Source organism: Lissotriton helveticus, chromosome 2_1 (genome assembly GCF_964261635.1).
Source record: "Lissotriton helveticus chromosome 2_1, aLisHel1.1, whole genome shotgun sequence".
NCBI lineage: Eukaryota > Metazoa > Chordata > Amphibia > Caudata > Salamandridae > Lissotriton > Lissotriton helveticus.
The window spans coordinates 872,265,508-872,279,165 of NC_136059.1; the positions used below are offsets into that span (position 1 = coordinate 872,265,508).

Below are 13,658 nucleotides of genomic sequence, written 5' to 3' on the forward strand. Positions count from 1 at the left end.
TTCCCAGTCCGGCCCTGAGCGCAATTCACTATTCTAACTCCACAGGGGCGTTACTTTGGGGAATGTGTTGTAATAGTTTGCGGTGTAAAGCCCTGCGTTGTAGAAGATTTTGCGCTGTAAAAAAATGTCGGGTAATGGCATCTGGAGTAACGCATGCGGGGTAAAGGATGTTTCCTGGTAAATGTTAATGCATTCCTGATTTTGCAAAAGTGCATAATATTGGGTAACATGTTTACAAGGAACATCAGATGCGCCTGCCATCAACCTGTTGTCTGGAAGTTACCAGGACTTTTGTTGATGTTTCTTTTGCTGAATTAACTTCGGGTGACGTTTTGTTTGATGCCCCCCTGCAGGATGCCCACTGGGGTTTTTTGGTAAAGACTGTGCCATGGTGTGCCAGTGCCAGAATGGAGCCGACTGCGACCACATCTCCGGGCAGTGCACCTGCCGCACCGGGTTCATGGGCAAGGACTGCGAGCACAGTGAGTTTTCATCAGGATTCGAACAGATGATGATGTGTGTCGTGGGGGAGGGGGCATTAAAAGTTGGGCACCAAAGTGTTCAGTGATTTGTTACCTGCTCAAGTCATTTCTCTATTACAAAGGGCAGTGGATCTGGTTTCTTAAGATGTGCTCTGGCACGTCTGGAGCTGATTGATTCTTTGTTACTTTTGCTGACTACTAATTAATGAGCAAGTTACTTTAACCACCATATAGAAAGGCGGACCACAAAAGGATTTTTTTCCATGAGTCAGCATGTCCTGCTCCTGGAAATCCAATAGTGATTTACACACTACTTATAGAGCATAATTTATGGATCGGGTCTGGAAACTCTTGAGTGATTCACAACCGAAGCAGGAGTAAAGCAAACAGCCCACAGAAATGTCACTGGCAATTAGGCCCACAGTTAGTATAGCAGATGCCATCAGCAGTTGTTTTCTCGTAGTTTACTCCTATAAGAACTTTAATGAATGAGTCACAACAAGCAGCATTTCTCCTTGGCAGAAAATGTAATGTATCTTCCATTGCTTGGGTTAAGGATATACAGCTAGATTCATCAAGCCGAAAACGGCTCGCAAAGGGCCAGATTCTGAGAATCTGGCCCTTTGCAAGCGCAATTTTTGCATTTGGGATTCATCATCCCAGATGCAAAAATCGCTAATACAGAATTCGCATTTTAGCGAGGAATAGCATTTAAGGAATCTCTATTTGAGATTCCTTAAATGCAATTCATGAAACTTTTACAAATTGCGAATTCGCAATTTCCGGCCGCTATTTACCACGAAGTCTGACTTCGTGGTAAATAGCGAAAACTTAGAAAAATGCACTTTAGTGCATTTTTCTAAGTGGTATGTTACACACACACATGTCCTTTGGACATGTGTGTGCGCAACATCAGGCTACATTTCCATTTCAGGGGTGCTACAGGGTGTCCTTTGGACACCCCTGGCACCCTTGAAATCGCATCCTTATTTGCGATTAGCAAATTGCTAATCGCAAATAAGGAATAACTCCCCATTCGAAGGCCCATAGGAATGAATGGGGAGTTATTCCTTATTTGCGATTAGCAATTTGCTAATCGGAAATAAGGATGATGTAGGAATCGAAATATTTTGTGCCATTCCTGCATGAATCCCGTTTTGCAAGTCCTTAATAGCGATTCCTTAATAATCGCTATTAAGGACTCGCAAAACGGGACTGTGATGAATCTAGCTGATAATGTGCATAGAAATTATGAAAGTCTGCAAATCTTTGACAATCTTCCTTTATAGTTTTTTTTTTAATATACTCGTGGCTTGCTATACAATGGGATTCAACAAAGAGCAGAAGAAAATGACTTTATCTGGCTAGTTTGGGTTATGGGTGAGCCTTTAAGAGATTGGCTCCTTCAAGTCACGTTATTTCACCTCTACAAATTGTAGAACCACACGTTTTTGAACCACTTCTGCTTGTTGTGCATCTTTTTAACAGAGTGTCCTTCTGGAACATACGGCTATGGGTGTCGCCAGGTTTGTGACTGCCTGAACAACTCCACCTGCGACCACATCACTGGGACCTGCTACTGCAACCCCGGATGGAAAGGCGCAAGATGTGACCAAGGTACATAGAGCTTTCAAAACGAAACAAGTTGGTAAAGAGTGTTTTTACTTCTATTTCTATGTTTTGGGGTGATGGTTCATCAGCGCAGGGTTTTACTTTTACATTGCAAAGATTTTGAAGGTCACGTGGACTGTGATGTTTGTAGTAAAGGAGTTCCATTGTCACACTATCGAGGCAAAAAAAATGTTATACAAGAATTTCATGTCCTACATACCGATTACAAAAATATTATGAAGGTCCTTAACTCCACTTCCACGCACCTCGAAGATGTATATATAGTCAAGGTGCATATATGTGGAGTTAAGTATAGTAAAGGCAATACTTACGTATAAATTAGTACCTTCATAATATTTTTGTTCTCAATATTTAGGTCACAAAATTTTTGTCTTACAATATTCAGCCGACTGTATTCTGGCAGACAGTGTGGTAAGAGCGTAGGTGGTGTCTGGTACCCATGTCTGTCTATCTGGATTTGGCAATCACAGAGGTCTTTAGGTAACATAGGACTTTTCTGTGTTGCTTGTGGAAAGCCAGGCATTGCACCTCTAGCCCCTATGGGTTGAAGGTGAATGTCACACAGAGGGCATGCAGAGGAATATTTGTGGTAGATGACTGGATGTATGACGTTACAACGCATGCTTTTACCACGCATGCTGTTACAACGCGGTTTTTACAACGCATACCATTACAACGCATAGCGCTTTGGGGTGCTGGATAGTGAATAGTTTAATTTACTATTCCAACTCCAGTCCCCGTGGACACTAGGGAAGGTGTTGGATAGTAAATTAAATCTATTCACTATCCTAGAGCGCCCCCCAGCGCAATGCGTTGTAATGACATGTGTTGTAAAAGTTGCGTCGTAAAGGCACTGCGTGGTAAAAGTTGCGTTGTAAAGGATGTTTCCCAGATGACTGCTGTATGAATATGTAAGCAGAAAGACTACTCAGTAATTTATTTATAGTCATTTGTTTTGTACACTCATCCATATACACTATTCCTGCTTATTCTTGTTTATTAGCCGGTGTGATCATCGTTGGAAATCTGAACAGCTTAAGCAGGACGAGCACCGCCATCGCAGCGGACTCCTACCAGATTGGCGCCATCGCTGGCATCATCAGCCTCGTCCTGGTCATCCTCTTCCTGCTGGCCCTGTTCATCATTTATAGACACAAGCAGAAGGGCAAAGAGACAAACATGCCCTCCGTTGCCTACACCCCGGCCATGAGGGTCATCAATGCCGATTACACGGTGTCAGGTAAGTGCAGTGAAGGTCTACTCCGAATAATTGCTCATACCAGACATTTCTTTAGTGCGTTCTCCCCTACCTTGAAGCCTGGTGAATAAACCTACTCATGGTGGCGTTCACCTCCAGCTAAATATAAGTTGTGTCATTTAGATCAAAAGAGTATATTTACTGCAGGAATCACAATAAAATGAATGAAAATGAATAAAGAATGTGGCAGACCCGACAGAAATGTTAAATCAGTTTGAAAAATTCTAAAAGGCTACAAAACAGAGCAACAAATTGCGTAACAAAGTCAGTGTGTATTTTGACCATAGACATGTGAATCCCTTCTGAGAGTTTCTAAGCTATCTCATTGAACCACGCACTTCACAAAATAAAATATCAACTTCACATTTTCCCTTGTGTGCCACTGGTGATTAAAGCTTTATGGGCTGTTTTAAGATTAGAATTCACATAAATTGCTTAATTTGTGCAAGTGTTGCAGGGGCAACGCCACTCATTTTGGGACCATCTTTTTTATCATCTGACTCAGAGCAAGAGAGAACCAGCATTTGCAAAGCAATAGGTTTCGCATTTCTGAGAGTTTGAGCTATTGGCATTGTAAATGACAAGGCCTTTTATTTATGTGTTGTTTTTAAAACAGATAACTAAAATACATTTACAATGCCAATAGCTTAAACTCTCCCAAATGCGAGACCTATTGCATTGCAAATGCATTCGGTGCCCATGCTAAAAAATTTTTTTAAGTGTTAGGTGAGAGTGTGTCCTACCTGCAACAGCAGGCAGGACAAAGCTATTTGAGAAAATAGTGCTCAGAGGCTGTAATTAAAGCCTACAGAGTACCAACACTCGTAACAGGTGGTGTCGCCATCGGAGGTTACAAAATGATACAAGGGGGTACTAAGGAGGGACTACCTAGCCTATTGACCAATGAACAGCCACAGTTTACAGTGGATAATGAAACAAGCCAATGAAAAATATGGGCGTAGAGTGGGCGGGGCTACAAATTCCTTACCCGATTACAGCATGCCTTGCAGAGCAGCACATACACTGCCCAGGCTTGAGCTAAAGCAGTACAAATTTAAAGAGCAGGGATGGAAAAGAGCCTGCAAGAGTGAGATAAGGGGACGGGAAATGCATGGAGATGGAAGAAAATAGCATGAGAAGTCACCGAGGACAAGAAGGCCAGGTATTGAACATCCCTGGCATTCGGCAGTGCCAGTGGCAGAGTGGCAGTGGTCTCCTAAGAAAAACTATGTACAGCTGCACTTGTTTGTCTAGGAAATGGGTAAGCGTAGATTGCACAACTCTAGACATTTCAATGTTAGAGGAAAGCAAAAGAACTCAAGAGTCAAAGACTTGCATGCTTTGAATATTGTCTATCATAGCCACTGAAGTAGAAAGGCAAGCTTGGAAGACTCTAACAGACATGACACACAGGAATATTATAAAGAATATCGTGAGCTGTACAGCAGTAAACAAACACAAGTACACTAGAAACTGTAAGGAGTTCCTTGACAGAGGTAGATAAATAAAGGAAGTATTTGCCTGAAAGCTTCAGTTTTAGAACAGTGACACACTAGGTAAAGCAGATAAGTTCCATCTGCTAATTAATTCATTTTGTAATTGTATTTATATAGTGCTTCAGACGTTGACACGCTTTTGGTGAATGAGTAGTTTTTGGATCATTAGTGAAAACTTTCTGGGATGAATATAAACTTTGAATCTTTGCTCCAGTTTGAATAAAAAGGCCCCTACAAGTGGAAATTCTGACTTAAACGCAGGTTAGAAGCCATCATGCTTTGGCAGCAGCTGGTGCAATGTCACAACAGAACCAGATGCACAAGTGCATCCCAGTGCATCTATTGCTTATGAAGTTAGGTGAACATGGACAACAATCTAGCGTTACGAGCCACTCAAGAGCAGATTATGAATGGCAATGTAATATAGCATAATTGATTAAACAATGGTAAAGTGAGTGATAATCAGAAGGCACATATCAGTGGTATGCTTATGCTGTATACAGTCACATATTTAGGTATTCTTAACTTGGGGTCATACTTAGGACAAAATGTCGGAAGGCGGAGATGTGCCAAATATAACCCGTGCCACACTCTGACATTTTCAAAATGCAGGAATGTGCCCTATTCACAAGAATATAGTGCACCCCTGTGCTTTCTCTAGTGCTGGCGCTAAATGTAGCTGCTTATCACCAGTGTAGGCACCCGTGCACTGCAGTGCAAGGGTGTCTCCATTGCAGGGAATGATTGTTTATATGTAGGAAGTTGTCACTAATGGTGATTTGTTACTTCTATGTGTGCTGCAGAAAGCACCGCACATTGAAAAAGCAAAAACGAAGAGAAATAACAGTATTTCTTCGCATTGCCCCATTCTAACGCCTGCTCTTGCATGGCGTTAGTTTTTGGCACTGCTTCAGATTTACACCTCCTTGTAAATCTGGGGCGGCATCAAAAAAAATATGTGTTAGAGGTGGAATGCCCACAGCAACACCCATTGCACGCCTCTTTCACACTAATTGATGCGTGTACAGGGGCCTTAGTTACAAGACCGCGTTAAGCCACAAGCTTTGTAAATATGGAGAAGGGCATATCACCAACAGAACGCCGCTAAAAGTGACGTTCTGGTGGTGATATCCCCTTGTAAATATTCCCCAGGGTTTTGTCAAGTTGTCGAACTTTAGTGCTGAACCCTGAATTGAATTATGTACTAACGTTTTTCAACTGTAATAAACTTAATGAAATTTGCACATTTAGTTTTTGTAAAAACGGAATATAAAATAGCATTTTGCTTTATTTCCTCTGGTATCCAGCAGACTCATTGCCTCAAAATTAGTTAAGTCCAATAAAAATGCATCAACGAGCTCTCTTTTGTTGATACTGCAGCCTCCTCGGCCGAGTACACTTCCATCTGCTGGGGTCAGGCACCTTCATCAATGCTCTACTAGTCTCCAGTTCTTAGGGCAGGACTTAGTAGATACCAGTATGGGGAGTAAGCCTGCAGAATCCTCCATAGATCCGATAGGATCTATTGACTGTTTGCCACAACCCTGCTGCAATGCATCTGCAGGAACAGCTCTTTTCAGGAGACTAAAACAGATCCAAGATTAGCTCAGCGCGGCAGGTTTGTAACTGTGTCATTCCGGGGTATCTCATTAGCAAAGATTTTAGTCCTTACGTGATCAATGGTGGTAGTGTGCTCACCCTTTTTGCTACAGGTTGACATCATCCAAAACCCCGCACAGCTGTGTGATGGCATAGGTAATCTTAATAGTGATTTCTTGTCCAGCCAAGATGGCTTCTCAGATTTGGGCTGAGGATGAGCTCTCACTCAACCAGTGAACCCTGTTGGTGGTATCTAAGCGTTTTGTTTGAAGACCGCAAGATCACCGTCTCTGAGGCTGCTTCTTGTATTTAGTGTCCAGCAGTTGTTCCCTTTGCTACAGATTTCCTTATTGGGTTATGAAGCATACTGATCACCGCATACATAAGGGAGAAGTACCCACGCTTGACAATTACAGGGGTTTGTGTTTTGTAAGCGAGGGAGCAGCAGGTAACATTTGTGAAGGTTTGGTGACACTTTTTGACATTCTTCTTAAAAGGCCACTCATTTTAGGAAGATTCTGAGCTTGAATGCGTTGAAAGATCCTTCGCCAACCTGCCAGGTGACTCCATGCACCCCTCTTGAAAGGATCCTTGTTTTTTGGGGTCTGCTGGCAACTCTTGTTTCTCAGTTTGCACGATGCGTTGTTATCTGGGATCTCCTGAGTTGTCTCTATACTAATGTCACATGTGAATAACAAAAAATGTTAATTTGTGCTTGACTGTTTCACAGGCTGATAGTATCTGTTACCGACTGTCCATGGGCTCCCCAGCTGTATATAGTTATTTTCTAAAGCCTGTGTGAGGCTCATACTATTCTACATGTAAAAGGTTGTAAAAGGCAATTGACATGAATAAAGCACGCAAATTGTTCATCAAGAACTGTTATGCACCTCTTACTTTACCTACATGGATAATTGCTAAAATGTTGATTGTGATACAGCAGTGCGGAAGTGTGCCTATTACACTATCACAGCTAACCGTGTATTTTCTCTCTTTCCTTTTTTAAGATACCATCCCACACACTAATGGTAGGAACCCTAACAGCCGTTACTTCTCTAACCCCAGCTACCACACCCTCACGCAGTGCACTGGGCCTCATGTCAGCAACATGGAGCGGCTTGCAATGGCAAAGGTAGGAGGCTCGAAAAAGAGGGTTTCAGCTCCATCATCCCTGGGTTCGTAAAGTAAATGCAGGGTGGTCCTCAGCATCTTGTTCGGATCAGCAGTCTTCTTTCCCTAGGAGAGCATCTCTGGCAGAAAGAAAGATGAAATGGTTACTCTGATTTTATCCGTGAGTCCTGCAGAACAGACGGGAACGGCAGTGTCAGGCGCTCCACTATTGCCCCCTATGGAACACCCAACAAAAAAAACATAAAATAAAGGGAATTGAAAAATCTTGGTTTTATTTGTATCTTGGGTATAGATTTACCTAGAACAACCATCAAAAATAACTGAATGGTGACATATTTATCAATAAAATCCTTGGGGTCACAAAAATATTGGGATAATAAAAAGGGCGAAGCAAATTTTCATGAAACAATAGCAAAGGTACTGATAAGTAGGGATGATTAAAAGTAAGTGTGGGGTACGGCATAGCATAAGGGAACTGTTATGATTGGAAGGAAAATGTAAAGGCGTGCATTAAGGAAATGAAGGTACAGGGTTCACATACAAAAAATGAAAAAAAAAATTATCCAGATTTATGTTCAGTTTCCTCAAGGAATGAATCAATGTTATTGTTAAATGAATCTCAAAGTGTTCATTTGAAAAAAAAGAAACGAACTGAAGTACCATAACTCTAACATCCCGCGCCTCTGTACAATAAAAGATACAAAAAATGTTTTGTGAAGTACACCATGGACGTCATTGGGGGCAAGCCAGGGGTAGCCGCGGCCATGCCTGCCTACCGCTTTCCTACTGCTGACTACCTGTGCTACCCTTGATCTCAGAAGTCTAGAAGGAAGTAGCCGAAACAGAAAGTGAACATGACTCTGAGATCCCTTTTTACTTTCCATATTGTCCACCCTTTGCCTCTCAGCAACAAATAGAGGTTGTTCAGAGGTTAAGGATGGAACAGGGGATCAACCCCCGGATACCTTCAGGGTCAAAGGGCTTAATCTCACTTCTGTTACCATTGATTTTTTGGTGAATCTTTAGAAAGGCTGAAGCAGCCAAAGCTCATGCACCTTGTTTAACTAAATCACATGTGCTTTTACATTTAGTAAACCTTTTTAGTACTTTTAGAGTGTAAATACATAATTCGCTGCAAGCTTAAATAGATACTGCTAGTAACTCATGGCACCATTCTGAAACATTTAAGCTAAAAAGTGAGTGTTCCTCAGTTTACATTTGCACAACAACTATCTTCCTTTGTGGTGTTTCTATTATGGGTTGAAGGGGACCGTGAGGTTTGTATTGTTTCTGTTGTACATAATGATGTATTTTTCCTCATTTGTTTAACTCGCCCTATCATGTAATTGGTTTTGCCATTCTGACTTGATAATTAACTGTACTTAGTGCTTTGAGTGCCTGGAGACGAACATGATTTGTTGTTCCCTGTTTGCAATGAGGGTAGGTAGAAGAATTGCTGTCTAATCCATGCAACGATACACTTCATTGATGTTATTGTTACTGTCTTAAACAGGCAAAAAACAGCCAACTCTTTGTCGATCTTAAAAATGTGGAGCCAGTAAAGCCGGGAGACTACGCCGGGACCCTGCCTGCGGACTGGAAACAGGGGGGATACTTGAACGATCTTGGTAAGTTAATGTGCTGCTTTAAGAAACATGTTTCATCTGCCAAGTAATGCTCATAGTATGTTTTAAAAGAAAACCCAGCCCAAAGTATGTGTCAGAAGGCTCTCCAAGAGAATCATGTCAGAAGAGGTAGCGGAGTGTTGAGGCTCTGTGCAAAGAGGATATCTACCTGTCAGTCATCACATACCTGCTTGAAGGCAAGTGCAAGGGCAGAAAAGGGAAGTATGTGGGATCACCAATCTAAAAAATATCTTAATAAGCTGCATCATTTCCAATACTACCCTCTACGTGGTGATAGCTCAGTCCTTCAGCCCTTGTATAGTATTCGTGTACCTGGAAATAGAAGACGTTTGTGATTTTAGTGAGCAATGAGAGAAAATGCATTGCCTCTAGATGTCTGCTATGTTTTTTTTTTTAATGTGTGGTAAATATGTTGGATGCAGTAAAATTGTAGAAAAAAAGAAAAGGTGACTTTCCCTATATTATGTGCAGCATTGCTCACAATTAGTAAGCAAGTTAAGATTCCCCAGTGCCTGCAATCCAGAGGAGGTTGGCCGTACAATTTTACCCAAGAAGTTAAATGCACCCATTCTTTCAGAAAATAAAGTTGGACGGAAAGAAATCCAGAAAAAGGGAAAGAAATAGAGAAAGGACAGATTGGCTTATTGTAAATGGAGAAGTTATTGCATGTCAGGTCTTGGTCTCATCCCTCTCAATGTTTACACACACACACTCACTCACTTCCTCACTCACTCACTTGCTCCCTCACTTACACACACACACTTACTTTATCCCTCACTCAATCACACACACACACTCACTTGCTCCCTCACTCACACACACACATACACTCGCTCGCTCCCTCACTCACAAACTTGCTCCCTCACTTACACACACACTCACAAACTCTCACTCCCTCACTCATATGCATGGAATATTGAGGTCACTCTAAAGGGATTTTGCCATCTGTCCCCTATAAGAGTGTAAATTATTGGCAGATTGCAAGCATCTGTTTACGGATAAGTTGATGTATCGAACCGTCGGACCTTCATTGATAGTGCAATGGAAAATGTAATGGTTTCTCAAACAAGCCTTTATATCTTTCTGAACAGGCGCTTATGGTGTTGATCGAGGATACATGGGAAAATCACTGAAAGGTGAGATTACTATATTTTTCTTTCTATGGGATATTCTGTACAAGAACTCGTATGATATTTGACATTCTAAAAATATATTCTTAAATTACGGAACAGAAAACTTTTCTTCATTTTTCTTACCTCCACCATAAAACAATACGTATCGCTGAGAAGCCTTCGTAAAGTGTTTTTACCTACAGATTCAGGTACACTTTGTTGTGTTTTCTGTCAGGTAGAAGGATAACGTGGCAATGAGCAGGGAGCCAATACGTGGATGGTTTTTCAAAATGACAAACGTAGCGCCACAGTGAGACTGGTGCATGGCTATTGTTTTGAGCAGATGCACCCAGTGGCGTAACATAGTCCCCCGCAGCCCCTGCGGTGAGGGGGGCCCCATAGCTCCTGGGAGCCCCCTCACCATAGTACCCTGGCCTGGGAGTCCCTGTTTTGATTCCAGAGGGGGGCACCTTCATGTACCTTGCAGGGGTCCCTCAAGTTTCGTTACGCCCCTGGTTGTACCTGAATGAAGCAAGCTGAAATTGGTATCTTGGAAATGAGATCCAGTAAGATATTCTCGAACATAAGGCAGGATTGAGAGGTGATAAGACATGCGAGAATAGAAAGGAGAATAACTCAACATGTGAAGATGCAAGTAGAAAAAAACACAAGCTATGGAGGGGTTAGTACTGGGAGAACCAGTAACTTCTAAGTAACATTTCAGGGCAGTCTACCTGGATGTATGATGGTACATCGCAAACGTTAACATCACATGCCCTCACATCGCCGTTTTTACATCGCATGTTCCTTTTTTCGTAAGTAATCACAACGCACCCAATTACGGTGCATTTCAATTGAAAAGCATGCAAAATACATTCACACCGCATACAAACACCCCGCATGGTTCTAAATCGCGATTTTTACCCCTAAGCGTATTCCCCCTGACCCTAAGGCCTAAACTACACTGTAATCAACATACTAAACACACTACGACCCCCTAAAGCCTAAAACTCTATCATATACGACCCTTATCCCTAAGCCCTAACCCTAGAGCTTAAAACACTACCAAATACGCCCCTTAACCCTAAGCCCTAACCCTAAAGCTTAAAACACTACCATATACGACCCTTAACCCTAAGCCCTAAAAGCCCTAACCCTAAAGTGTAAAACACTACCATATCCAACCCTAAGCCCTAAAAGCCCTCACCCCTAAAACACTAACACCCCTACTACTATTAACCCAAAGCCCTAAAGCCTAAAACCCTCCCCCTCCACTACACTCCCCATCAACTACCCTAAAGCCTAAAACACTACGAGTACATTGTCGTCCTTACCTGTCTCTCGTGGTTCCAGAAGCATCGTCTCCCCGCCGTCCATGTCCGTTGGAAGCGCCCGCGATGTATTGGCGCCTCCGATGTAATGGCGTGCGTAGTGAACGAACGCGTCGTGACGTCGCATGCATTGTGACAGCACGCGATGTAAACGTATGCGTTGTGATGGTCGTTCGCCGTCTACCTTCACCTCCCTGGACATCTGACAACTCTAATTATGTCACCTGTAGCGTTACCAAAAAGTAGGGCGGACAGGTTGAGAGCGCAGCCAATGTGTCCCTGCGCTGCATGTTACCAAAAGGAAAATAAATGTTGCATGCAAAAAGACACTGTACACTGGAGGTTATGCTGCCAAATGCCAAAATTAGATATCCCTATCTTTCTGAACCTTGGCAATACACCTTGCTTAATCTAGCATTAATTTAAAAAGAAGCCAGTGCAGTTCATTATCTTCATATTCATGGTTTACAAGAGGACAATCTCCCACCATACTGATTTACTAGGCCAATAAAAAAACAACAATTGATGGACAGAATGCAGAACAATGTCATACATTCACCCCAGTATAGAGATTTGGGCCTAAATCCATCGTTTTTTTTGCTTACCATGCCATTCCAATTTGCACCCAGCCATATGTAAATCAGTCTTGACCCTGCGCCCAATGAATGGGAACAGTCAAGCCCCAACTGCCAGGCCAGGTACTCCCTGGACTGGAAACAAGCATCCTAGGACCGGTTTTGGGTTTCACCCCTCATCAGTCAGGATAGCTTGACTCCAGTGGCATGGAGAGCACGGAACCCACGTCTGGGCATACCCGTCCCACTCGGGGTGACAAATGCAAAAACAACAATTGATGGACAGAATGCAGAACAATGGCATACATTGACCCCAGTACAGAGATCTGGGCCTAAATCCATTGTTTTTTTGCTCCCCATGCCATTCCAGATTGAACCCAGCCATATGGAAATCTGTCTTGACCGTGCTCCCTATGGGAACAGTTCAGCCCGAACTGCCAGGCCAGGTCCTCCCTGAACTGGAAACAAGCATGCTGTTGCAGGCAGGACACTCTCTCTCGTAACGCTTTTTTAAATTTTTTACATTACACGGTACGTCATGCTGATAGTGGTGACCGTGCCTTTGCTTTACTTACTGCGCCAAACGTGACGCCGGATGCTTGTTTCGGTCAAGTGAGGAACTGGCTTGGCAGTTCGGGCTGGACTGTTCCCATGTGGCACAAGGTCAAGACTGATTTGCATATGGCCAGGTCTAAACCGGGGTGGCATGGTGAGCAAAAGAATGATGGATTTAATTCAGATCTCTTGACTGGGGGTGCATGTTTTGATTTGTTCTGCATTCCATCCATCAGTTGTGTGTCTTTTGATATACTAGGCCCAAGGACTAGGTTTGTGTGTGAGCAAATTTCTATGGAAGTTTAGTCTTTTGCGTGAAAGATTTTAAGAGGTCAATAAGAAACATAGGTAATTTGCATACTCATCGCTTCTTCAGGCATTTTGGTTCTGGATTAAAAAGCCACAAGAAAGGAATGCAGATGGTGATGGGAAGCATAAACCCATAGTGTACAGTCAATCCGAACACAACCTTTACTACTGCAAAGGTTTATTGCAACAAAGCACACAATATCCTCTGTTGGAAGATGCCTTCAACCTTGCATTACATTTACAAAGCATTATCCAGAAAATTTAGCTCAGTGTAGTTTTTAAAATCCAATTCAGATCCACTCATCTCCATACATTAAGACCGCCACTACCATTTTACCACTAAAGACACAATCCTTTCCAAAGGAACAATAAACAAAAACGTATTTCGTAAGTGGTTGCGAGAATGAATGGGAATCTTGGTTGCTACTTTTAAAAGGATCTAGTGACCGTTTCCAAATCGTAGCTAAACAAACAGAATAGATTCACCAGAATATTTCAAGAAAATTGTGTCCTTTGAGGTTCCCAGGGAGTT

General features: G+C 42.4%; 1 protein-coding gene across 1 annotated transcript in view; it reads left to right on the plus strand.

Annotated features, from left to right (window-relative positions):
• The window catches only part of MEGF10 (multiple EGF like domains 10), a 293,827-nt gene that overhangs the window by 259,846 nt on the left and 20,323 nt on the right, over positions 1-13,658 (plus strand). Inside the window, exons 18-23 of the mRNA XM_078675602.1 lie at positions 354-482; positions 1,971-2,099; positions 3,118-3,354; positions 7,475-7,599; positions 9,112-9,226; positions 10,336-10,380. Coding sequence (XP_078531728.1) covers positions 354-482; positions 1,971-2,099; positions 3,118-3,354; positions 7,475-7,599; positions 9,112-9,226; positions 10,336-10,380 — 780 coding nt within the window. The remainder of the gene's footprint in view (positions 1-353; positions 483-1,970; positions 2,100-3,117; positions 3,355-7,474; positions 7,600-9,111; positions 9,227-10,335; positions 10,381-13,658) is intronic.